This window comes from Penicillium daleae (assembly GCF_028827525.1).
Source record: "Penicillium daleae strain IBT 16125 chromosome Unknown utg000009l_segment0_segment0, whole genome shotgun sequence".
Lineage (NCBI taxonomy): Eukaryota > Fungi > Ascomycota > Eurotiomycetes > Eurotiales > Aspergillaceae > Penicillium > Penicillium daleae.
Window position 1 is genome coordinate 1,455,432 of NW_026623157.1, and position 23,393 is coordinate 1,478,824.

General features: G+C 50.2%; 11 protein-coding genes across 11 annotated transcripts; 6 read left to right on the forward strand and 5 right to left on the reverse strand.

Moving 5' to 3' along the window:
• Positions 1 to 1,007: 1,007 nt before the first annotated feature.
• On the forward strand, positions 1,008 to 1,412 carry N7458_011660 (uncharacterized protein; the record flags this gene model as incomplete). The annotated part of the gene is made up of 1 exon (XM_056915042.1): positions 1,008 to 1,412. The coding sequence occupies one exon, from the start codon at positions 1,008 to 1,010 to the stop codon at positions 1,410 to 1,412; it is 405 nt and encodes a 134-aa protein (XP_056759796.1).
• A 723-nt stretch (positions 1,413 to 2,135) lies between these two features.
• Positions 2,136 to 3,990, reverse strand: N7458_011661 (uncharacterized protein; the record flags this gene model as incomplete). Its single annotated transcript, XM_056915043.1, has 3 exons — positions 2,136 to 3,628; positions 3,692 to 3,712; positions 3,852 to 3,990. 3 exons carry the CDS (start codon positions 3,988 to 3,990, stop codon positions 2,136 to 2,138), a joined length of 1,653 nt encoding a protein of 550 aa, XP_056759797.1.
• Positions 3,991 to 4,753: 763 nt separating this feature from the next.
• On the forward strand, positions 4,754 to 5,599 carry N7458_011662 (uncharacterized protein; the record flags this gene model as incomplete). The annotated part of the gene is made up of 1 exon (XM_056915044.1): positions 4,754 to 5,599. The coding sequence occupies one exon, from the start codon at positions 4,754 to 4,756 to the stop codon at positions 5,597 to 5,599; it is 846 nt and encodes a 281-aa protein (XP_056759798.1).
• Positions 5,600 to 6,507: 908 nt separating this feature from the next.
• Positions 6,508 to 7,904, reverse strand: N7458_011663 (Mob1/phocein family protein; the record flags this gene model as incomplete). The annotated part of the gene is made up of 4 exons (XM_056915045.1): positions 6,508 to 7,066; positions 7,134 to 7,248; positions 7,320 to 7,588; positions 7,882 to 7,904. The coding sequence occupies 4 exons, from the start codon at positions 7,902 to 7,904 to the stop codon at positions 6,508 to 6,510; spliced, it is 966 nt and encodes a 321-aa protein (XP_056759799.1).
• Positions 7,905 to 8,234: 330 nt separating this feature from the next.
• On the forward strand, positions 8,235 to 9,699 carry N7458_011664 (Paf1-complex subunit LEO1; the record flags this gene model as incomplete). Its single annotated transcript, XM_056915046.1, has 3 exons — positions 8,235 to 8,422; positions 8,479 to 8,650; positions 8,707 to 9,699. The coding sequence occupies 3 exons, from the start codon at positions 8,235 to 8,237 to the stop codon at positions 9,697 to 9,699; spliced, it is 1,353 nt and encodes a 450-aa protein (XP_056759800.1).
• A 628-nt stretch (positions 9,700 to 10,327) lies between these two features.
• N7458_011665 (Zn(II)2Cys6 transcription factor rglT) lies at positions 10,328 to 11,665 on the reverse strand (the record flags this gene model as incomplete). The annotated part of the gene is made up of 2 exons (XM_056915047.1): positions 10,328 to 11,517; positions 11,578 to 11,665. The coding sequence occupies 2 exons, from the start codon at positions 11,663 to 11,665 to the stop codon at positions 10,328 to 10,330; spliced, it is 1,278 nt and encodes a 425-aa protein (XP_056759801.1).
• Positions 11,666 to 11,878: 213 nt separating this feature from the next.
• erb1 (ribosome biogenesis protein ERB1) lies at positions 11,879 to 14,219 on the forward strand (the record flags this gene model as incomplete). The annotated part of the gene is made up of 2 exons (XM_056915048.1): positions 11,879 to 12,415; positions 12,462 to 14,219. The coding sequence occupies 2 exons, from the start codon at positions 11,879 to 11,881 to the stop codon at positions 14,217 to 14,219; spliced, it is 2,295 nt and encodes a 764-aa protein (XP_056759802.1).
• Positions 14,220 to 14,490: 271 nt separating this feature from the next.
• N7458_011667 (putative lipase/esterase family protein) lies at positions 14,491 to 15,564 on the reverse strand (the record flags this gene model as incomplete). The annotated part of the gene is made up of 2 exons (XM_056915049.1): positions 14,491 to 14,889; positions 14,971 to 15,564. 2 exons carry the CDS (start codon positions 15,562 to 15,564, stop codon positions 14,491 to 14,493), a joined length of 993 nt encoding a protein of 330 aa, XP_056759803.1.
• Positions 15,565 to 16,556: 992 nt separating this feature from the next.
• On the forward strand, positions 16,557 to 17,297 carry N7458_011668 (alpha/beta fold hydrolase; the record flags this gene model as incomplete). Its single annotated transcript, XM_056915050.1, has 1 exon — positions 16,557 to 17,297. One exon carries the CDS (start codon positions 16,557 to 16,559, stop codon positions 17,295 to 17,297), a length of 741 nt encoding a protein of 246 aa, XP_056759804.1.
• A 1,563-nt stretch (positions 17,298 to 18,860) lies between these two features.
• Positions 18,861 to 20,471, forward strand: N7458_011669 (glycoside hydrolase family 76 protein; the record flags this gene model as incomplete). The annotated part of the gene is made up of 4 exons (XM_056915051.1): positions 18,861 to 18,960; positions 19,054 to 19,301; positions 19,371 to 19,823; positions 19,887 to 20,471. 4 exons carry the CDS (start codon positions 18,861 to 18,863, stop codon positions 20,469 to 20,471), a joined length of 1,386 nt encoding a protein of 461 aa, XP_056759805.1.
• A 414-nt stretch (positions 20,472 to 20,885) lies between these two features.
• N7458_011670 (putative AAA family ATPase/60S ribosome export protein Rix7) lies at positions 20,886 to 23,220 on the reverse strand (the record flags this gene model as incomplete). The annotated part of the gene is given in 3 exon segments (XM_056915052.1): positions 20,886 to 22,796; positions 22,814 to 23,110; positions 23,164 to 23,220. 3 exon segments carry the CDS (start codon positions 23,218 to 23,220, stop codon positions 20,886 to 20,888), a joined length of 2,265 nt encoding a protein of 754 aa, XP_056759806.1.
• Positions 23,221 to 23,393: the final 173 nt, after the last annotated feature.

Sequence of the window (23,393 nt, forward strand, 5' to 3'; positions counted from 1 at the left end):
CGCAAATAGTGCATTGAGCCCTTGGTATAACCTCATTGTTCGAAGTCGAAAGAATTGGAGTTATTAATATAAATGGTCTTTGTATGTGGGACCGCTGCCTTGTCCTCGACGGAGGGGGCTTTCAACGGAGAATGAGACATAATAGTACTTCGAAACCGAGAAATGGAAGAAACAATGTACTTCAACGAAGTCATTTTTATTCGAGTTAAATTAAATAACAGACAAAGGACTTTCTCGACCAAGGTTCGCGCTTTTCTAAATTCGTCGACACAATGGCTTTACCTTATATTTGAGGACAAAGAACTTGAGACAACTCGGAGAAAGTCTTCACCCCTGATGCGGGCGAGTTGGAATGTGCAGCATCGAAGAATCGAATGATCATGCTCAGAAACCAGGTAAGCCTCGATCAACATTCTTCCTGGCTAACCTATTCCATCCGAAGTATAGACTTGTTGATATGGGATGGAAGCGCAGTTAACGCTATAAGCTTAACCCTCTTGCTCAGGATTTTGATTGGTCAAATGGCCATCGTAGATGGACTTCGATCCCAGCACGTTTAAGTACCTTTGGCACTGACATCGTCCCATGCTATTGGTCCAACTCGGATGCCCTGGCTTCGCGCGAAGATGGCCAGCGGCTACGTTGGCTTTCAGCGGTTGAAGCGTCGGATGTGATTTGCTTTTTGGTCTGGCCTGTACTTCTTATGTAAATCTCATTGATGGGTCAGTAATTTTTCAGCGTATACATTCCAAAGTTTTACTACATATCGTTTATATGAGTTGCCGTCTCCTTCTCCCTCGTACACAAGCATACCCGAAGATATGTATACATCGCACGTGATTATGGACTCTCTATGCGGATGTGGAGAATCAGCGGGAGCTTGACGCATCTCCACCAACTTTCTCCAAGCCAACCTTCAATTCTCATTCCGCAAACAACTCACACTGCTTATACCTTCCAATCTCAACAGACATCGGAAATCAACCGAACCAAGCATCCATCTTACAATGTCCGCTGTAAGCCGACCGATAAGCCCCACAGTCTTCGCAGAAGCCATCACAGAGCTCCCAGTCGAATCCCTCCACGCCGAAGCCGCAAAGCTCCAAAACGACATCAACAAACTGCTCGAATCCAACGCAGCCCTGGAAGCGGAAAAGGCCGTGGAGACAGAAGAAGGCATCAAATTCCTCGACGAGGTCATCGTGGAGAACGAGGGTGTGGTAAAGAGCAAGGAAGAGCGAATCGGGCTGTTGAAAGCTGAGGTGGAGAAGCGGGGGCAGCTGTGGATTCATCCTGGGAAGAAAGATGAGGAAGATCAGGATGAGGCGCAAGCTCCGGCTGTGAATGGGAGTGGCCATGCTGAGCATCAGCAGGAGGGTGGGCGAGATGCTGAGGGTGGGGTGTATCTTTGAGGTGTGAAATGGGCGATTACTGGCTACGATTTACGAATAAATGACTCGACGAAAGATATCTAGCGCTTCAGAATCTGATTTCTGGTTGAGAGCTGGACTCTAGGCTCCAGCTTCGTTTCGCTGCCCGACTCGCACAGCCATTCCATGTCGTTGCGGGCTGTCTCGGTCGACGCGGTTTCTACGCGGGTTCTTGGAACAGATCACGTATTCAGCCTTGATGATACGTATCCTGCTGATTGCATGTCTTCCAGTGGACTTCCTGTTAATACGTGCGGCTTAAATGTCGGGTTTGAGGCAGGCGAGCCAGTCAGGGATTGCTGGGTGCCAATTCGGATGTATTTCTTCTCCTTTTCGCGTTTCACTCGCAGCTCTGGCATCAGACCGAGTCCCCTATCCCTTTGTGGATGGCACACCGTTCGCGAATAGTAGCTGCACAACGGCCTCCTCCCAAGGGAGGAGGCTAGATTTCGTGCTTCGCCGTCGTCTATATAGGCATCGGTACCCTCTGCGAGGAATTATTGCGGCGACTCTTAGCTCCGTCCTGTAATCGAATCCTCTTGAGTCAAGCTTGCCACCTTTTGTGAGCAGTAGCTTCACGATGGCCTCGTGTCCCCTCTTGGCGACTAATTCCAGCACTTTATCTCCCTTTATATCCTTCCGGTCCAATGAATGGATCCCGATATACGATGCGATGTTTAACAAACGCAGAGAGTTCTCCCACGTCTATGGCCCCTCTCCATTGCACCTTTGCTGCTCGGAATTTATGTAGGCCTTCCACCAGTGTGTTCGTACAGGTGATTCTTTGCAGAAGAAAGGCCGTGAAAGCTGATAATCTTCGTTCCCATACATCGAAGAATACCCCGCATGTTCTAGCCAGTGTAGTGCTGCGTAGTTTAACAGTGGCGATTTCTGCAGAACTGATGCATCTTCAATATTCAAATACTCGTAGCGTAAGTCGCTGTTCTCAATGTACTTGAGACACGTTTTTGCTATTTGAGCATGTGCTTTTGGTGCTTTGATTCGAAAATTTTCCAGTATTGGGTCATCGTCAGGCTTTTCCCACCGTAAATAGTCACCGACCGATTGATGAACAAGTTTGACTTTCAGCCCTTCGATCTTGAGGATCGGCTCACATAAAGTGATCTGATCCCGAATGACTTGCTCATCACTGATTGCAGTGGATAAGGCAATAGCTACCGTCAATTCTTGTAACGTGAGTGGACGGACGGCCATCGTAACCCAACGCAAGATGTCAGACATAATGTTCTTCTCATCGCTCTCCATCTGCCAGCTTTCTGTGGCTTGAAGTAACATTCGGCTATAAATCACATCCAGACCCGGTGGAAAATCCTCCAGAGACCTGACAATTCCGCTACAGGTGCGTTTCTTCGAAAGCTCGCCCATAACGAAGCCGACCCATAAGAAAGTGCCTTGGGCTCGTTCTAGAAGGGTAGCTTCGACATTCTGGCGAATATCGTTGAACCCCGGTATTCTTTCCAGTGCATGGACACTAGCGGAAATGAACCGTTGAATATCGCCGCTTAAAAGTTCATCGTTGTCAGGATCCAGCTTCAACTGGGGAAAATTTTCCAGCCCAGCCATCTTCCGACTAACGATCACCAACTTGAGTCGATTGGAGTACACCGATAAAAAGAAGTCGCCAAACTTGGTAGTGAGTAGTCTTGATGACTCATAGTCGCAATTATCGAAGCCGTCGAGTACGCAATAGGTTGTGCTGGATTTAGATTGTATCAGAGTTCTCAAGATAACCCAGAGAGTGTCCGCCGACGCCAATGCCATTTTGGTTCTCTCCGGGCTTTCAAAGTATGACGAGACAGACGTGAAAAAGTCACGACACTTCGGAAGCAGTTGGTATATCAGGCTCCTGAGAATAGTCACAGCGCTGTTATAATTCTCGCCTCGATGACTGCAAAAGTAGAACAGCAGCTCCGTGGATCCCATTGTCTTGGTGTGCCTCTCAAGCTCCTCCGTCAGGAAGATGGAGAGCATTGTTTTTCCTTTACCAGGCCCACCACAGACTGATAGACATTGTGTCTCGCCGTAAAGCCAAGCTTTATAATGTTCATTGTCTCTGATCCATTCGCAAGTGCCTTCCGTTCTTTTGCCTTTAGTGCTTTTCAGACTCTCCAGATCGCCGATTGGATCAGTAAGGAATAGCACATTCCGATAGGCTTCAATTTCCTTGTTTAGTTCTTCTATTTTCGTAATATTTAGCGAAAGTATACCTAGATAGAGGGAAATTGTTCGAGTGTACTAACTTTGGGGATCCCCAGAGGTGTCTGGCACATATCAGTATCAGCTACATCAGAAAAACAAATGATCACGGTCGCATCAGTCTCTCTCCAAGTCTTCCTCAATCCAGAAGCGATGGTTTTGAGCCAGTGCAAATGGTGTCAACGGATATCAGAGAACACTTACATTGATGGTAGGTATGGTAATTGTAGCAATCGCCAAAGTGAGTTTTTCCACCATAAACTTCGATATCTTTGAACTGATGACCGACTGCCTTCCCATCTTTGTTCCACACCATCTCGGGGCTAAGAATATATTTCTCCATGAACTTGTACAATTAGTGAGAAGGGGAGTTAGGAGACTCCGTGGACATGCGCCTGGTTTTGACCCAGGCTACAGGTGGGGGCAGATCGCCAACTATCACACACGCTCGACGCGCCAGGGGTACATCTAAGGGGGTTAGGGACCCTATTTTAAGTAGTCAGGGTTTTAGCTTGAACTGGATGTTTATTTGACCTCCTACCAATCCAAGACCAATACATACGACGTTGTTTACATTAGCGCTGGTCCACAGCCCAAGGTTTCATGTTAAGAACTCTACTATTCTGTAGTTTATTTCTTTGAAAAAAAAAAAAAAAAAGGATCCAAAAGAAATGAAGTAGATAAGACGTAATATTACTGATCAAAAGTGACTAATTTCAATCATTTAATAAGGATGCGTTGAAAGACCTTTCTAAAACCTGGAGAAGGTCTGTTGGACGACCAACTGGAAGACTAAGCTATTAACAAAATACCCCGTTTACAGATATAAAGGCGACACATTAACCGTGTGATGCTAATTATATACAGACTGTATAAAAAAGCATAATTCTGCATCACTTTCTGACCCCTCTGAGACTACGGCAGCTGAGTCGGGTCAGAGAGTAGAGAGATATGGATTTCTGACACCTCCTAGGGGTAGCGTGCCCTGATCTGCATACCTCTAAGCGCCTACCATCAGCGCGTATAGATAACTCGCAACTATAATATACACTAAGATACCCCTTCGTCTGTAACGTCCTACATATTATCACTATCTCATCTTGAATATGGCCGAGGCGTTTGGAATTGTATCTGGTGCTGCCGGGATCGCCGCTGCTTTTACCTCATGTGTTGATTGCTTCCAGTACGTGCAGGTCGGCCGCCACTTTGGACGAGACTTCCAAACAGATCTGCTATCTCTGAATTTTGCAAGGCTCCGTCTGACACGCTGGGGGCAAGCCGTCAATGTCCTCGGTGATCCGCAATTGGGCAGGCCTGACGCAACCCCAGATGAGCTTCGTGCTGTGAAGAATAGCTTACTTCAAATTCTTGTCCTTTTCACCGGCACAGAGAAAATCTCCAAGAAGTACAAGCTCAACGCAAAGGCTGGCGATGATCTCTCTATACTCTCGGCTGGTGATTTGGAGCCTGCAATTGTATCACTCGAAAACAAGATGAAAGCGCTGGCAATGAAGAGACAGAAAAGGACCAGCATCTCGAAGACAGCAAGCTGGGCTCTTTACCATAGATCGGAACTCAGAGAACTCATCACAAGCATTACCTCGCTCATCGACCAGATGGAAAATCTTTTTCCTGCACCGCAAAAGCAGGTTGCCCTCGTCAGGGAAGAAATAGCAGAGATACAGGACAGTCAAGCGTTGAAATACGTCGAGAAGGCCGCCGAGGGCGTTGACGACATGCTCTATCAGGCTGCAAAAGAAGCCCGTACCGGCCATCAATACTTGAACGTGAAGATTACAAACAAAGCCAAAGGTCAGACTGCAGACACATATAGCAGTGACTGGAATGGCAAGGCGGTTGGAACGTCTCATTCATACAATGGTGTGCTGGTGAATGATGCAACGGCTTTGATCGGAAACACTTATGGTGGAAAGGACTTCTGGGAGGAGTGATAGTTCAGACCACACCATTTACCACGAACTTGAACTTCGAGGAAAATCTGGTTTTATGTTCCAAGTGTTACGTCGCTGTATGTGCGATCGAGTCAACCATAGCGCTAGAGGTTAGAGCCAATTCCAGGTATAGGCAGCATAACTTTAGGCCACTCACAGGAGATCGTGTATTTCTTGGTGACCGTTACATCTCATCACTAAGATATTTACCTAGGCTCGAGATCTCCCTCAACGAGGCTATTTAGGTGTAAGGGTGAAGATACTTGCTCCAAAAAACCTAATTGAGCCCATTGAGACATCACTGGATGAATTTTATCACGCATCTCCACTCTAGCTTGGATCCAGCCATCAAGGCCATCCTTGCACGTGTCTCGAGTTGGCATCAATGCTAGAGGCAGAACGCTTTAGATCCACACCATATTCAAGGTATGCTGGCGAAGAGACCATAAAGTGTGACCCTTTCCTTCCTAGAGGCAGGAATAGACACATATCCGTGTCTCAACAGCACATCCAATACCCAAAACGTCGCGTGGTGCTACCAATACAGAGCTTCCAATCTGCACCTCAAGGATACGATTCCATTGCAAGGATATGTCACCGCGACTAGCTGATAAAAGATATGCAAAGATCATGACAAAGAACAAGATGATAGAAATAAAATATTCACACCGCATGCTAAATGCTCAAAGCCTTGGATATGTGTCGTGGCATCGGCTACCAGTCGCAGAAACAATTCAACTCATTCTCTTGGCATCAGTAAAAGCAGAAACTCGAGCATAAGATAGCTGTTGTAGCCCAACGCCCGGTTGAAGAACATGTCATGTGTCGTCATGTGTAATAGAAAAGAGAGAGTCGCTGTACTCCCAGGCCTGCGGAGTGTTTCATTTAGGTATGATCATTTGGTCAGCTTAGTTAGCTGCCGGCTGCTGAGCCCAGTGGCCACCATTCAAGGCCTCTGGGGGTACCCGTTGCTGCTTGATGAACAGGTCAATCAGCGGCTGCATCGGCTCCATCTCCTTGTCCGAGACGAGCTGGTAATACTTGGCGACAGTGACAAAGTGCACGAAGCACATGTTCAGGATGTCGTGCTTGTTGAGGTGCCAGAAGGGGTTCAGCCAGTGTGCGTGGTAGAGATGCGCATAGCAGCGGAACATTTGCTTCATAATACCCTGGCAGTCCTTGTAGAATGTCTGGGGAAAGCCACTGGACTGGCCAATCCACTCGTCTGTCGATGCGCCGGTCGTTCCCGCTGGGCTGGCGGACTCCGTGGAAGTGGTGGAGGATGCAGCCGCAGAGGCACCGTTGGCATCTCTCATAGAGGCGGTTTCAGGGGTGCCGTTCACCTTCTCCGTGGGGAACATGACGGGGTCATGGATCTTGCTGACAATCCACTTCTCGACGCGATTGATGAATTTCGGGGCGGATATCTTGGCTGCACGGCCGTCGACGAGCCAAGTATAGGTCAACCTGTTGGAGTAATCGCTGTCAGCTCGCAACTCCTGCGTATCATCAGTACCTCGTCAAATCCACGTACCGACCAGCCGACATCGTCGGGCATGTGCTCTCATTGCAAATCGGAACACCTGTTACACTGTTCGTCTCCTGGATGACCTGGAGCATGCCGTGGAGCAGGCGATATTGTTCAACAACTGTACCCCCGGACACATCAGCAATCCGTCCCGTTTATCGCGAATGGCGAATCATCCATGAGAGGACTTACTCTGGTGAGCCAGCCACTCGCCCAGTTCCACATTTTTTGGACAAGCACACAGGGTCAGGAAGTTGCCCCTCACGTTTAGCGGAGCGTACTTCTCCTGGAAGAAGTACTTGGGGGCATCGGGGTCGTTCGCCGTGAGGTTGTCCACGGTGAGACTGCTAGTGAGCGACGGAGAGTTGGACATGGCGCCAGCCTGGGGAGCTTGAGGAGCTTGCGCCGGGCTCTTTGGAGGGTTGTTCTTGTTGTTTCCTCCCCGGCCGAACCCTTGACGACTGTGGTAGGCGGGTCGAGTTAGCTCCAGACGTGGTGGTTGAGGGGTAAGTAGGTGTGTTTCAAGGCGAGGCAGACGAGATTGAAACGGAGCAAGGGGAGAGAAAACAAGATCAGGGCAAAACACAGAGCGGCTAATAGACTTTTGGAAGCCGGAATGCTGCGTTGCGTTTGTGGCGGCGGGTACTGCTTGAACGATGCATATGGAGGGGGGGGGGGAAATCGCACAGGGTCAAGGGGAAGTAAACAGTGAGGGAAGGCGCTCGTTGAGACCACCATTGCTCAGCAAACTTACACACTCTGAAAGAAGGTCGCCATTGTGAAGACAAAGACCAATTCCTTAACAAAAAAGCAATTAACCACGAAGCAAGAGAGAGACGGTGAAGATGTCCAGGGAATCCCCTTTTGGTCTGGCCCGCTGACTTAACTTCTTTGGGGGGCTCGGGCTGGATCATCTTGTTAATCCGGCTCTCTGCGTGGATGTGAATGTGAAGTTGATCAAGTTGCTTGGGACAGTACTTGCTTGCCTGGGGAAGCTCCTAGTGACCACTCGATCAGATTGATTGATCTGTCCTCCTTTCCAATTCTTCCCAGAGTTTCTCATTCCCTCCTGTACTCTTCTGTCGCACCTCACCCACAGGTACCATCATGTCCTCCTCCGACGAGGAGGCTGTCCGCCGCCCCGGACGCAATGCCGCCAACCAAAGCCCCGATCCGAGTGATGCTGGCAATGACTCTGGTGCTGAGGACCATGGCGCTGGCGGTGATGATCTGATGGATGATGACGCTGATCTCTTCGGATCCGACGGTTCAGAGGGTGGATTTGACGATGTCGAGTAATTTCTCACCTTGGAAGCTACTGAGCCGTTAAGCAGAAGCTAATTCTGACTAGTCGACCTCACCGTACCTTGGACGACGAGCAACTTGACTCGGGAGATGATGAGGCTCGCTATGACCGACGCGAGGACCGCATGGACGAGGCGCCAGATGGCGAAACGGAGAGTCTCACCATCGCCGAAATGACCATTGCGCGTGCACCAGTACCAGCCACGAATGATCCCGAGGTATGCGATAATGTTGTGCTCAATACGACGAGTCTATGCTCACTATGAATCACTAGGTCTACACAATGCGCGTACCAGATTTCCTCTCCATCGAGTCGGAAGAGTTCAACCCCGAGACATACATTGCGCCTGCGTATTCCACGGCGGCGACATCTCTCTGCTGGCGCAGAGACCCTGCCGACGAGGACAAGCTGCAGTCGAACGCCCGGCTAGTCCAATGGGAAGACGGTTCTATCACACTCCAGCTCGCCTCCGCACCCCTCGAGCAATACCGCATTACATCCAAACCTCTTGCGCCTCTCTCCAAGTCTGGCGAGTACACTACAAAGCTGGACTCACACGTCTACCTCGGCGCTGGTCTAGAGCAAGCCGAGCTGTTCCGGCTGACCTCGCACGTCACACATGGTCTCACCGTTCTGCCGACGGCCTTGGAATCAGACGATGCAGTTCAACGACTTCAGGAGTCCCTGGCCGCTGCTGCCCGCGGCAACAAGCAGACTGCAGACGGCGGTGTGCCAATGATCGATGTGAGGGAAGATCCGGAATTGGCCGCCCGCAAGGCCGAGCTCATGGAGAGAGAAGCTTTGCGCGCCGAACGCCGCCGCCAGCAGCTGGCAGACCGCGAAGCGGATCGCACCCGCCGCGTTGCCGCTCCCCGTACAATGGCCAATGGTCTCAGTGTTGGCGGCTTGGAAGATGATGGTCTGCGCACTACCCGTCCTCGCGCTAAGCCACGCCGTCCCAACCGCCGCGGAGAAATTATGACAGACGAAGAGGAAGACTATGGTCGTGGTGGCCGCACCCGCGAGGACGAGTATGACGAGGACGACGGATTTTTGGTCAGAAGTGACGAGGAACTTGAGGAAGTTGATGACGATGACGACGAGGAGGAGCTCGAGGATGAAGATATGGATGCCGAAGGCGAGGTCGACGATGAAATCGCGCCATCCAAGGCGGCGCGGAAAGAGGAGACTCCCCGAGGAGATGGAACACCGCCAGCCCGGAAGAAGAACCGCTATGTGGTTGATGATGATGACGAGGATGAGTGATCTTCAAAGCATATCAATTTTTTCTCCCTCTTTCTTGTCTTCCTTTTTCCTTACAATTTGGTCGAAACATGGCCCGGGCGTCACATCTACAGGGGTTGGCATTTTCTCCGGGACGTTGGTTCTGTTTTATAGCTTGTATTTCTCAAGCTGGCATAGTACATTCTCTCTAACAAAAATAATGAAACGATCGATGATCAAATTAAGCGACAGCCCATGTATTTCTAACGTGAAATCTGTGGTGTCTGCATTTCGCTCGAGCTAGTGTTTATAAATTCTTATAAATAACAGTCCTTCTAGGGCTTGTTTCCGTGACATTGATAGAAGATACTCATATCCTGAATTGCTGTGTGATAACCTCAATTAAGAAATAGCTCTGCCGGCGTATACCATCAGGTAGCAGTATGATGAACAAGCTCCCGGGAAGTTGAATATAATATAGTAACATCCAAAACACAAGTACGAAGCACGGTAGACGAAATGCAAGGAAGAGAGGAATCATCATGTTGTATTCGTAGATTATTTCTTCTGAGATGGCATTTACCAGCCTGTACATCAGCCAGTATAGAACCAACAATTGAAACGCCAGCGCCACACCCTATACTTCAATCCAGTTTTCCTTAATTTCTCATCATGGATGTGATATTTGTTTCATATCATCAGGTATGACCCCTTCGGGAAAATCATGAGGCTCGAAATTGAATTTCGAGAGGACCACTCTCGCGCTCCCGACCACACGCATACACAGCAACTTCTTTTCATCGTGCTGGTCTCCATCGTTAAAGTTATGCCCAACAGGCGAGCAGCGCTGGGGAGTGTATCGTTCCATGGGGTGCTGTCCAGGTTCATGCCATCGTCGCTGGCGATTCTCGACTTCTCTGATCAAAGAGAGAAGATCGGGCTGTCCAGAACAACGCGTACCGGCCTCTGGACTCAGAGGTCCACCGACTACAGCACGGCGAACGATCTGACGGAGCCAACTCTTCCATCCCTCTGCTGGATTGGGACTCTGCGTTACTTTGCTGGCGAATTCGGGTGGAGCGGACTGCGTGCCAAGCTCGGAAGCGTCACTATTGTAAACTCGTAGCCAAGCGTCTGCGACGACTGTGAGAAGAGTTCCAGTGAACATGACGTTCTGCACGCCGGTAGCAAAATTTTTGGGACATGCTTCGCAGCGAATCACGTCCTGCGCGGTTCTGGCTGCGATGTATAGTGAGCATAATGTATGAGAGTTGATGGGGAAAGAGCCGACGGAGGATATGTGGCTGAGACATAGATAAAGATAAGACAGGCATGTACATTGAGGTGTGGCGGGGTCGGCGAGGTTGGTCATTGGAGGGGTCAAAGGAAGGGAATGAGCGTCAAGGAAATTTGTCGGGTGTGGAAATAGCGTCGAGGTTGATTCGGATACGGTTGCAAAGTCAGGCCAGGGACTTGACGACTCGGGGACTGGCATATTGGAGTTTCTCAAACGGTCAGGGCGCCAGCTATGGTTGTGGTCTTCATCGCCGGCGAGCAGATCTAAATCCGACGGCTGTGGCGGCCCGCCGTGATGAACAAAGAACTGTGGACAAAGATACTGCGCGTCTGTTGTCACAACGGGCTCGTGTCCCATCGTGAAAGAGTCTGGCGGTGTGTCTTCTGGGGTAGGCCAGACAATGTTGCTCTGCATTGGAAGATCGCCTTCCTCATCGTCGGCCCGCGCCCTTTTCTTCGGCGGTCTACCCATGGGCTTTTGTACTGAATAGTTGCATATAATCGACTGCTTCAAGCATCGGGAGCAGCCACTGATCTCCCCCGAGCATTTGAGCTTTCGTTTCCCTAGGAAAGGTTATGTGATTAGCAGAAATCGACTATCACTCTGTCTGGCAAGAAACTCACTACACTCATCGCATGCCGAGTGTCTCTTTGGTTCCAAGACTGAGGAAGGTGCCTCGTTGGTTAGAGGAGCCCCCACGGGCCCTGCCATAACTGCCGCCATCACCTAGTCGTCATTCCATGAAACCGAGGCAAGAGTAGATGGTTATTGTCTTTGAAGTGCATAGTGGAGGGCGCTTTGGCCATCATCGATAGGCGATAAGGACTGGGGGCGGTAAGTCATGTGAGCGGTGAGCGCGATTCTGAATGGAGAAGAAAAAAAATCCGTAATCGACAAGAATTCCAAGTTCAACTGCCAGCAACAATGGACGCAAGGAAGGCTTCGAAGAAGCGCAAGGCAGTTACCCGCGATGTGGAGGAGGAAGCTGGTGTCTTTTCCGGCGATGAGCTGAGTGCAGAAAACTTGGATGGAGCTCTCTCAGACAACAACAATGACCTGTCGGAGAGCGAGGAAGAAGATAGCGACTCCGAAATCGAGCTCATTGACGACTTCAGTGATGAAGATGACGAGGATGAAGAGGAAGAACTGGACAGCGATGAGATTCCTTCTGACACCGAGCCCGTGGCGCCGAAAAAGACACAGAAGTCTACACCTGTCAACGAGGAACCGAATTACCGCATCGTGAAGGACGCCAATGGAAACGAGCGCTACCTCTACGATGAGATCAACCCGGACGATAACTCGGACTACTCAGATGTCGAGGAGAATGCCAACACTATTGGTGATATCCCTCTGTCCTTCTACGATCTATACCCTCACATCGGTTACGACATTAATGGTAAACGTATCATGCGCCCAGCCAAGGGCGAGGCTCTGGATGCGCTCCTCGACAGTATCGAGGTGCCCAAGGGGCTGGACTGGTCTTACCGACCCCTCGACTGGCAAGCCCTTGGAGTTGAGCCAGGAGGAATTGGAGCTGCTGAAGAAGGTGCAGATGAACGAGTCGACTATCGATGGCTACAACCCATACGAGCCCTTGGTCGAGTCCTTCTCTAGCCAGCTTGAGATCATGCCTCTTAGCGCTGCACCCGAACCGAAGCGTCGATTCGTTCCCTCCAAGCATGAGGCTAAGCGTGTGATGAAGATTGTGAAGGCCATTCGCGAGGGCCGTATCCTCCCATACCGCCCCCCAGAGGAGCGTGAAGAAAAGGAGGAAGACCTTATCAACTACGATCTATGGGCCGATGAGGTTGAGCGACCTGACCACATTATGCACATTCCTGCACCTAAGCTGCCGCCTCCTGGTTACGAGGAGAGTTATCACCCGCCTCCTGAGTATCTGCCCGAAAAGAAAGAGCGCAAGGAGTGGGAGCAGACAGACCCTGAAGACCGTGAGAAGGAGTTCTTGCCCAATGACTTCGGTTCTCTTCGCAGGGTTCCTGGTTATGAGAACTTTGTCAAGGAGAAGTTCGAGCGTTGCTTGGATCTCTACCTCGCTCCTCGTGTGCGCCGCAGCAAGCTGAACATCGACCCCGAGAGTCTTTTGCCCAAGCTACCCAGCCCTGAAGAATTGAAGCCGTTCCCTACCACTTGTGCGACGGTGTTCCGTGGTCACAAGGGTCGTGTTCGTTCGCTCAATGTGGACCCCACCGGAATCTGGCTTGCAACTGGTGGTGACGATGGTACGGTTCGCGTTTGGGAAATTCTTACTGGTCGTCAGCTCTGGAGTGTCAAGCTCAGCGACGAGGATGCAGTTAATGTGGTCCGCTGGCGACCTGGCAAGGATGCCGTCATTCTTGCTGCTGCTGCAGGTGACGACCTCTTCCTTACCGTTCCTCCGATGATTGCCGACCCGGAGATTGAGAAGGCCAGCTTGGATATTATTGATGCTGGCTGGGGTTACGCTGCCTCCAACCCTCCCCCAAGTGCTGCGGATGCCAACAAGAAGAACACGCCTCCCCAGTGGATCCGACCTTCTTCCGAGCTCGCGGATGCCGGTGTGTGCGTGGTTATCCCTCTTCGTTACGTCCCCAAGTCGATCTCCTGGCACCGCCGCGGAGACTACTTTGTCACTGTGTGCTCGGGTGCCTCGACCCCTGCCTCCGTGGCCATCGCCATCCACACCGTCTCCAAGCATCTTACCCAGTATCCCTTCCGCCGACGCCTCAAGGGTGGTGGTCCCCCTCAGACTGCTCACTTCCACCCGTCAAAACCGATTCTGTTTGTCGCCAACCAGCGCTCTATCCGTGGCTACGATCTTTCTCGGCAATTGTTGGTCAAGATCGTCCAGCCCGGTGCCCGCTGGATCTCTTCCTTTGATATTCACCCCACTTCATCGACTGCCTCGGGTGGTGACAACATCATTGTCGGTTCTTACGACCGTCGCCTCCTCTGGCACGATCTGGATCTGTCGCAGCGCCCATACAAGACTCTGCGGTACCATCGCAAGGCTATCCGCGCTGTCAAGTTCCACCCTGGTGGCCGCTACCCGCTGTTCGCCGACGCTAGTGACGACGGTTCCCTGCAGATCTTCCACGGCAGCGTCACGGGCGACATGCTCAGCAACGCCAGCATCGTTCCCCTCAAGGTCCTCAAGGGCCACAAGATCACCGGCGAGCTGGGTGTCCTCGATATCGATTGGCACCCTCGGGAGGCGTGGTGTGTCAGTGCCGGTGCTGATGGCACATGTCGTTTGTGGATGTAATCATTTCTTTCCGTCTTTGTTTTGCATGATACTCTTTCAGGCGTTCCTGCTGTATGTGTGTGCATAGTATTTCTGTATAGCCATACTTCTATAAAAGTTGTTTTTAACATTTCAAAACAAGCTGTACGCTTTGGTAGATCTTGATTCGCCTTATCTGGGTATATTGTACACATTGCTTAGGAAATGTATTGCATCGTCGAAAATTCTATCCCGCAATTTGATGTCAATAACTGAGGATGGAACTAGCAATGGTATTTAGGTTAGCCGTGGGTCAGTAGCTGGAAAGAATCGGGTTCATACGCTCAAGCCATCCATGTATCTGGTTATCAAAGAAGTCGCTCTCAATATGGTATGCTTCATCCGCTGATTGTTCCTTTCCATCGATGGTAGAATTGATTCTTTGATTGATAGCTGTGGACTCATCCTGCAACCTTTGGACAAATTTCATCTCTTCAGTGAGTAAGATGTCGACCTTCCCCCCGAAAATTAGCATGTTGTGCGGGAGGCTCTGGATATCTGCGAGGATAGGATGTAGTAAGGGGTTCTGGATATACTTGGCCCTTTCTGGACCGGCATAGGCATCCATGAGAGGAAGTATAAAAGACAAAGGGTCCTTGGCTGGAAACCCTGGTGGCTTTGATTTATCCCACGGAGGTAAACGGAGGTCGACCTAGTATATAAGGCCTGAGATTATTCTATGTACTAGCAGTGTAGACTTGGTTGCAACCAAGGAAAAGTGGATATCACCTACCGGCGTATAGAAAAGCACTGCTGCTTTTACCCTGTACTCCGAGCGAGACAATCGTTGTCCAATACCCAATGCGAGATTACCGCCGACTGAGAATCCACTCACAGTCATCAAAGTCGGATCTGCGCACCAGAGTCCCTCGGAATTCTGGATTAACCAGTCTGCCACATCTTGGACATCCTCATGTGCGACCGGGAATGTATACCGCGGAGCATATCGATATGTCGTCGAAACAACAATTGCTCCAGTCTCCGCTGAGACCTTACGACAAAAAGGCGCGTTGCCTTCTGGTAGACCACCAAGAAAGCCACCGCCGTGAATGTTGATATGGAGAGGTCTTGTCTCTTGTTGCGATGATCGCCCAGGAGGGTGGTAGACAATTGCACGAACTGAGTGGCCAGGGGCACGCTTCAACGGAATCCATATGACAGTTTCGGCGTTCTTTGAGAGTAACGTTGATCCTTGAAAGTATTGGATCGTATTTGTGAGTAGGAGCAGAGGTTGGAAGGCGATCAGACGCCAGCGAATCGTGAAAGGGAGCGACGGACAGAAGAAGGCATCATGTAGAGGGCTAATCCATCTATACATGAAAGACATCGCGATGGAACCGACAACGGCTTCGCATCAAAATCAGGAGTCGTTTCATGAAGCTTGCGTCTGGAGATACTGGAGGTTTGCGAGAGGGGCTCGGGACTTTTAACGAGGACACGAACCCGAAGAGGAAATTCATCTTGGGAAATACGAACGCACTGACATACTCCCATCGCCAGAGTTGCTACATAAACGTTATGTTTGGTATGTTGGTCAAAATCTAGAGTGAGATTTTAGCAGACTGAATCTACAGCCTTCAAAACCAGCTCATCAGTGACGACTTGAACGATAGTTACTTCATACTGATGCCTGAGTCACCAAGAGAGACGCTTTAAACCGTACGTACAAAGACCTCCGAAAGAAGCTTTAGCATGTATTTGCTTAAGCCGCTTTTGTTGGCAACTGGATTTAGACCATTAAATTGCACCTCTGTATAGATCGCACAGAAACATGACCCTCCCCAATCATTCTCGCCCGTCATCCTCATCATCCTCAGACATGAACACTGGTCGAAACCAGCAACCTGGTGATCTCACGCTCAAAACCGCCAACCTGGCTTTTAGCATTAAACCAATGCAGGATGACAGTAGAGATTGGTACGAAAGTAACACCATCGTGAACGCAAAATGCCGCTGGCATCGACTGAGCCCTCTCGAGTCACAAAACCGCCCCCAACCAACAGCGCCATGCTACAGCAGGGCCATATGTTTGAACCCTCAACCAAACCTCAGAATCATCGCATCAGATACGATTCGAGAGCTATTACCTGAGTCATCTAGAAACACATTTCAGATGCTATTCGAAAATATCGTTGGAAAGAGGGGAAGTTGAAGCGCATCTGGCCCGACCATTTCTCCGATCTCTCGATGCGACCCTTGACCTGGCTCTGTATGTGGACGTATTTCCCTTAGTGGTAATTTATCTACCTGAAGCTAGTGATAGGCACTCACTCCCTTCCAAATACCTTGGCATCGGAGTGGTATTTAAGAGTGGCTGAGATGGACGACAAACCAACTATCCTCCTCATCCACGGGGCTTTCACTACAGCTGTGGACTGGAAACCTGTGATATCCCACCTTAACCAGTCCTTCCACATTCTGGCCCCAGACCTGCCTAGCCATGGATCAGCGGGTGGAATCTTCACCCTCGACAACGCAGCTGATGCGCTATATACCCTGATCCATGAATCAACAACCAGCAGGAAAGCCCATGTCGTTGGCCACAGCCTAGGAGCTCAAGTCGCCATCCGACTCGCCGAAAAGTATCCCGATGTAGTCGATCATATGATTGTTTCAGGATTTGAGATATACCCATCACTGCCATCGAGCGACCGACTATCCTATATCCTATGGACAATGAATCGCGTGGAGAATCTCGTCCCACGACCGGCGATTAGATGGCTCATGGATGGGACAGATATAGCTCGGATATCGCCTTCACTAGAGCTGTGTCGTCAAGTTGCAGAGACAATGAAGACGGCTAAATATCCAGCTGCCTGGCCTGCGCCAACACTGATTATCGCTGCAGGTCGTGGAGGGATAATACCTTCGTATGACCATCCCGAGGATGCCAAGAAGTTGGCTTCTATTGGCAGTGAGCTCAATGATAAGACACTGGCTGTCACTCATCCTCTGATGAGGCATCCCTGGAATCGACAAGATCCGCTGCTGTTTGCGAATACTGCTCGGGGGTGGATTCAGGGTGACTATAGTGTACCGGCGGGGTTTGAGCGCCTCTAAGAGACTGTTTGACTATCAGTGTTCATTGACTTTTCTGGCACCATTATCAGGGGGATGATCAGGAGTATAAATTCAGGGAGAATCTGGATCAATCAATATGAGTCTGCGAAAGAGATCAAGCTCTACGATCGTAAAGGCTTAGCAAAGAGAGCTGCTGTGCCATGATCGCCCTTCCTTAGATCCTTCTATACTTATTTTCGAGTAGAAGTTATTTAGGTGCGAACATAAAAGAAAATCATCATACTTACTTCTATGTCCTCAATTCAGGCAGCTTGAACTTGTCAGTAAAGCTATTCTAGGGAAATGCCACATATATTTAAAGTGCGCAATACCGCCATGGCATGAGCCTTTGTAGGCGGTCATGAGGGATTTACATAAAAATGTCTATCCTTAAGATACAAAATGTCATACTGTCTTCCAAGAATTGATATGCGGAACATCTTTCGAGGCTCAACTCAAATAATACCATGAACGAACATGACCGCGATAATACTAGGATGAAACGGCACAAACGACGACCTACAATAACTTCAGAGTAAACAACGTCCCGTCTTCCAACTATCGGATCTTGATCTTTTTCCAGTCTTTCTGCCAATAACCAACTGAACTCTGGAAAATAAGCCGTTGGATGATGTATGTACACGTACGCATGGGCAAGCGCCAAGACTGTCTCACCAGGGCTGCCAATCAGCAATTAAGGGTCAGTCTCCGATGATGTCAAGGGTGTTCGATGTATAACTATGGAAAGTGATCGACGAGACAAAAATAGTCGAACGGTTCATATGGCCCCCGATTATTCCGTCGCTGAAGTTTGACTGGCCGAACAGCCTGGAAGGATGTGCTTTAGTGGATCTTCCTCGGTTTTTCATGACACAACCCGATTAGTTGACGCAGGGTCGCAGGATGCATGGCCCCGACTTCCAGGCGCCTGTTATTATTGGAGCTACTCCCAATGTCCGTCCGATGCAACAAATTCTAGGCTGAGAAGGGCAAATATGGGCATACAGACATTTGTTCCTACTGTGGCAGTGTTTGTGAGACACGGATAATGCCATAGCACTGCACATGGCTAAGAAGCTCCCGACGATCCCTAGTTCCCAACTGTTTGACGCGATCATAAAGCGCCCGAAAATCAACTGGCCGGGCATGTCAGCAAATTACATACCCCACCTTCCTCCATATGTAGACATGTAACCAACCACTGAAACTAGCGGACGCCGTTAACAAATGACTTTGTACATACATATTGTGTGGGTCAATCCAGGCCCTGCTGATGCGGCTGTGGCCGAATTCGCTGACATTAATATTAGTACAGTTGTCATCCCACTTCTCCCAGCCCAGTGCTGAATTTCATCTTACCATTTTGAGACACTAATGACTTAACAAGGCTCTCGAGAACATTTCGTGTTCGCAGCAGGTCACACCTTCTATTCATTCCAGGTTTCCAACACCGGACAAGCCTCACCCCAGTCAAATGATCGAAACTGGACGAAACAGACATCCACGGTCCTTTCACGTCATCCTCTTGAGCTGTCGGCTTCGACCCGATCCCTTTTCCTGGCGATGCGTGTAAGCGGGACGAACTCAATATGTGCAGTCATTTTATATGCGCTGACGCTGGGCTACCAAGCTCATGCTATCGAACTCGATATTAACAATGAACGTGAGTTATATTACCAACTAGTTACGCCTTGATATAATCTCGTCTCTTTTTGTTCGAGTATCCCGGCTAACCCTGCTTGCAATTCTTGAATAGAATCGATCAAAGATGCCGCCGCGACCGCTACTTACGGGATGATGGTCTGGTATCATGGTAACGAGACCGGGCAGATCCCTGGTGCTTTCCCTTCGAAATGGTGGGAAGGATCCGCCTTGTTCTATGCGCTTTTAAATTACTGGCATTTTACTGGTGACAGCACTTATAATGATGAGCTGAGTGTTGGATTACAATGGCAGTCAGGCACCAATGGAGACTACCTGCCCAGTAACTATAGTCATTTCTTGGTAAGACAAGCGTTGCGATACAATCGGTATACCGTTCCTTTACATCTAGGCTAACGACGCTACACACAGGGAAACGACGACCAGATGTTTTGGGGCCTTGCAGCGATGACTGCAGCGGAGTTAAAATTCCCAGATGTCTCTAACGGATTCTCATGGCTCTCGCTCGCACAAGGCGTCTTCAACTCACAAAAAGGTCGATGGGACACGACAATGTGCGGTGGAGGTTTGACCTGGCAAATGTTCCAATACCAAGGGAGTGGGTATACCTTGAAGAACGCCATCTCGAACGGAGGCTTTTTCCAACTCGCGGCTCGTCTTGCCCGGTACACCGAAGATAATGAGTATGCGACGTGGGCGAACAAAGTTTGGGATTGGTCGGTCAATTCACCTCTCGTCAATAATAAGACTTGGCTTGTGCAGGACTCGACGGAAGGTACAAATGGCTGCAAAGATGGAGCTAATATTCCCTGGACGTACAACTACGGGACGTATCTCATGGGCGCTGCTTATATGTATAACTATGTGAGTGGAACCGACCTGCTATACCCTTTCTTTCAGTGACAGAACTAACTTCATAACCGCCAGACTGGCGATCAACAATGGCTCGACGCAACAAACGGTCTATTAAACATGACCCTCCAAACCTTCTTCCGCAAAGAAAGCGGATTCGTCATGGAAGACGTAACCTGCGAGCCCCGAGAAATCTGCAACAACAATGAAGTCCTCTTCAAAGGCCTCCTCTCAACATGGCTCTCCTACATCGCCCTCGTCGTCCCAACAACGTACGACCTGATCATGCCAAAGCTCCAAACCTCCGCGGTAGCAGCCGCCAAGTCCTGCACGGGCAATAACAACAATACCTGCGGTGTGCAATGGTACAAGTCCCAATGGGATGGATGGACAGGGATGGAAGAGCAGATCAGCGTTAGCCAGGTGTTTAGCGCCAATTTGCTACCGTTTGTGCAGAGCAAAGCCGTGGCGCCGGTTACGTCCAGTACTGGTGGGAACAGTACCAGTAATCCTAGTGCGGGTCTGGATAACAATAAGACGGATAGCACTCCCACACTAATTACCACTGGGGACAAGGCGGGCGCTGGTATTCTGACGTTGATTTTTGTTGGAGGGTGGATAGCGTTCGGGGCTTTCGCGTTGATGGGATCGGGTGTTTAAAACTCGATGATTTTATGGTCATTGTTGGGGTTTTGGAGTTTAGCGATCCTTTGAGTATATTTTTTCCAAGTACATACTAGGTATCCTTCATATGAAATGAACAGAGCTTCAATGATGTCAGTAACGTAGCTCGATATTCAGGTACAGAATACAGTTTGTGCGAAAGTCATTGTCTTTCGAGAAGATGCCTTATTGGGAGGATGGTCTCAACAGTATTCTGACGACGCAAACTTTGTCTCATGAATCTCATCAGATATATGATTCGTCTCGGCAAGACCATGTCTATGAATTTCATGCTCATATATTCAAAACAGCTTTCCGAAAATGTATGTATATGTCCATCAACAAAGACTCCAAGCAACAAAAGCTTTCAAAACATTATGCAAAAAACCCTCATCACTAGACGGCGCCGTGTCAAACTACACCAGATCCCCAATCCCTCCTAAGCCGCTCATACTTCTTCATATCCGTAACGCTAGGCCTGATAAACGCCTTTGCAGCAACAAAGTCTTCCAAACGGATAGCATCGCGACGCTTGATAGCCGAGTAACCTGCCCGGCGCAATAAACTTCCCAAATCCGCACCGCTGTAGCCCTCGCACTCCTCTGCAAGCCGGCGCATGTCTTCGTTGAACTCGATGGGCAGCTTGCGCAGCAGAGTTTGGAGAATATCCACGCGCTCGAGCGGGGACGGCAGGTTGACGAATAGCAGGGTCTCGAGGCGGCCGGGGCGAAGCATAGCCGGGTCGATGATGTCGGGACGGTTGGTAGCCGCGATAACGTAGATCCCCTGGCGACTACTGCCGAGACCATCTAGCTCAGTGAGGAGGGTGTTGACAACACGAGCGGAAGCTTCAGAGAGGGTATCGTCACGACGGGGCACGAGTGCATCCAGCTCGTCGAAGAAGATGACGCAGGGAATGGACGAGCGAGCGCGGACGAAGACCTGGCGCACGGCGCGTTCGGATTCACCGACAAATTTGTTGAGCAGCTCGGGACCCTTGACGCTAATGAAGTTGGCGCGGGACTCGTTGGCCACTGCCTTAGCCAGTAGTGTCTTACCGCAACCTGGCGGACCCCATAGAAGCACACCTGTAGGCGCGGTGATACCGACTTGAGCGTATATTTCGGGATTCTTGATGGGTTCGACAATGGCAGTGGATAGTTCCTCACGAATACCACCAAGGGCGCCAATGTCTGCCCATGTTGTGTCGGGGATAGTAGCGAAGCCTTCACGTTTGGATGAGGGCTGGATCTTTGGGAGTGCAGTGAAAAAGTCGGCATTAGAAACGAGGACAGTTTCTGTCTCTTCACCGATGGGATTCTCCTTGGCATGTGTGATCAGGCGGCGCAATTCTCGGACCTTAGGGCTGAGGACGTCCTCTGCTTCCTCAGTCTCAATCTCCATCTCCATCTCCTCGCCGCTGTTGGATTTGAGGATATCGAGGTATCGCTTGATAGCGGCGGCGCCTGCAGTCGAGACAAGGTCGTTAAGATCAGCTCCAACAAAACCTGGAGTTCTCTTGGCCAGAGTCTTAAAGTCCAGATCATCCGCCAAACGCAGCTTCCGAGTAAGAGCCCGCAGGATCTGCTCTCTGACCGGCTCTGAGGGCACAGTCATGTTAATTTCCTTGTCGAACCGACCACCACGACGCAATGCTGCATCCAAACTATCCGGGCGATTGGTAGCCGCGAGAACAATAACGGGCTTTCCATCCGTCTTCTCAAGGGCAATTTCATCCATACAAGTCAAAAGCTGAGCGACAATTCGCTTCTCCATTTCCCTCTGCGCACTTTCACGCTTGGGTGTAATCGCATCGATCTCATCAATGAAGATCAGACAAGGCGCAAGGCGCTTAGCCTCCTCAAAGTGCTCGCGCAGAGCCTTCTCCGATTCACCGGACATGCCCGACACAATCGAGGGAGCAGAGATGGCAATGAAAGGCACGCCCAACTCTGCTGCGAAGGCATTCGCAATCATGGTTTTACCGCAACCAGGCGGTCCATGCAGCAAAACACCTCGCGGAGGTTGCACGTTGGATGAGAGGTACACCTGTGGCCGGGTCAAGGGCAGGATAACCATGTCACCCAATTCCTGGACCACATCGTCCAAACCGCCTAGGTCTGCAAGACTAACGTGCGTAGGTGGTGATCGGTCAATCGCAGTCTCAGCCTTGCGTCGCTTGGATACAGATTCACTGCCGTGTGTTCGTCGCTTCGAGGTTTTGGATGTACTCGTTGACTCGGATTTCTGTGCTGGGGTTGGTTTCGGGGCCGTTGGTGTCGCCCATGCGCCGACAATGCTTTGGTTCACGCCATTGGGCTCCTATAATTGAACCGAACCAAATTAGCATACCAGTGCGACTCAGCTTCTCGGCATGTACCTTGCATACCACAGCGGGGGGGTTCTTCCAAGCCCTCAAAGTCTCCCTCCACCGAATCTTCCTCCTCGTCCCCGAACAAATCACTCTTCACCACCTCCAAAACTCGCTCCAGACTATCCTCCAGCAACTTCTTCGGCTTCCTGTTCAAACTCGAATTCGACCCCCGGATCCGCGCATAGATAACCGGGACTGTTAGGCGAACTTTGTCAACGCCGTCGGGCTGGTCGTCGATAATTTTGCGTACAACCTGGTAGACCTGCCTCGATCGTGAGCGATATTCAGAGACTACCCTTGAACAGCAGTCCTTACCTCACGATCCAAACCCTGGCTGAGGGTCGGTCTGCCCCCACGATACCTGGGCGCCATTGTGAGTGTCTTGCGGAGTGCGATATCGCAAGTCCGCAAAAAAAATTTGGGGAAGCGGAAGAAGGTGAAAAATACGCGTATCGTTATCTCTCGGTATCGGGGCGGTAGCGCCATTCCAACCAACGTCATCTGCGGACTGACCGTCTCCCCAGATTGCGGCATCGTCAACACCG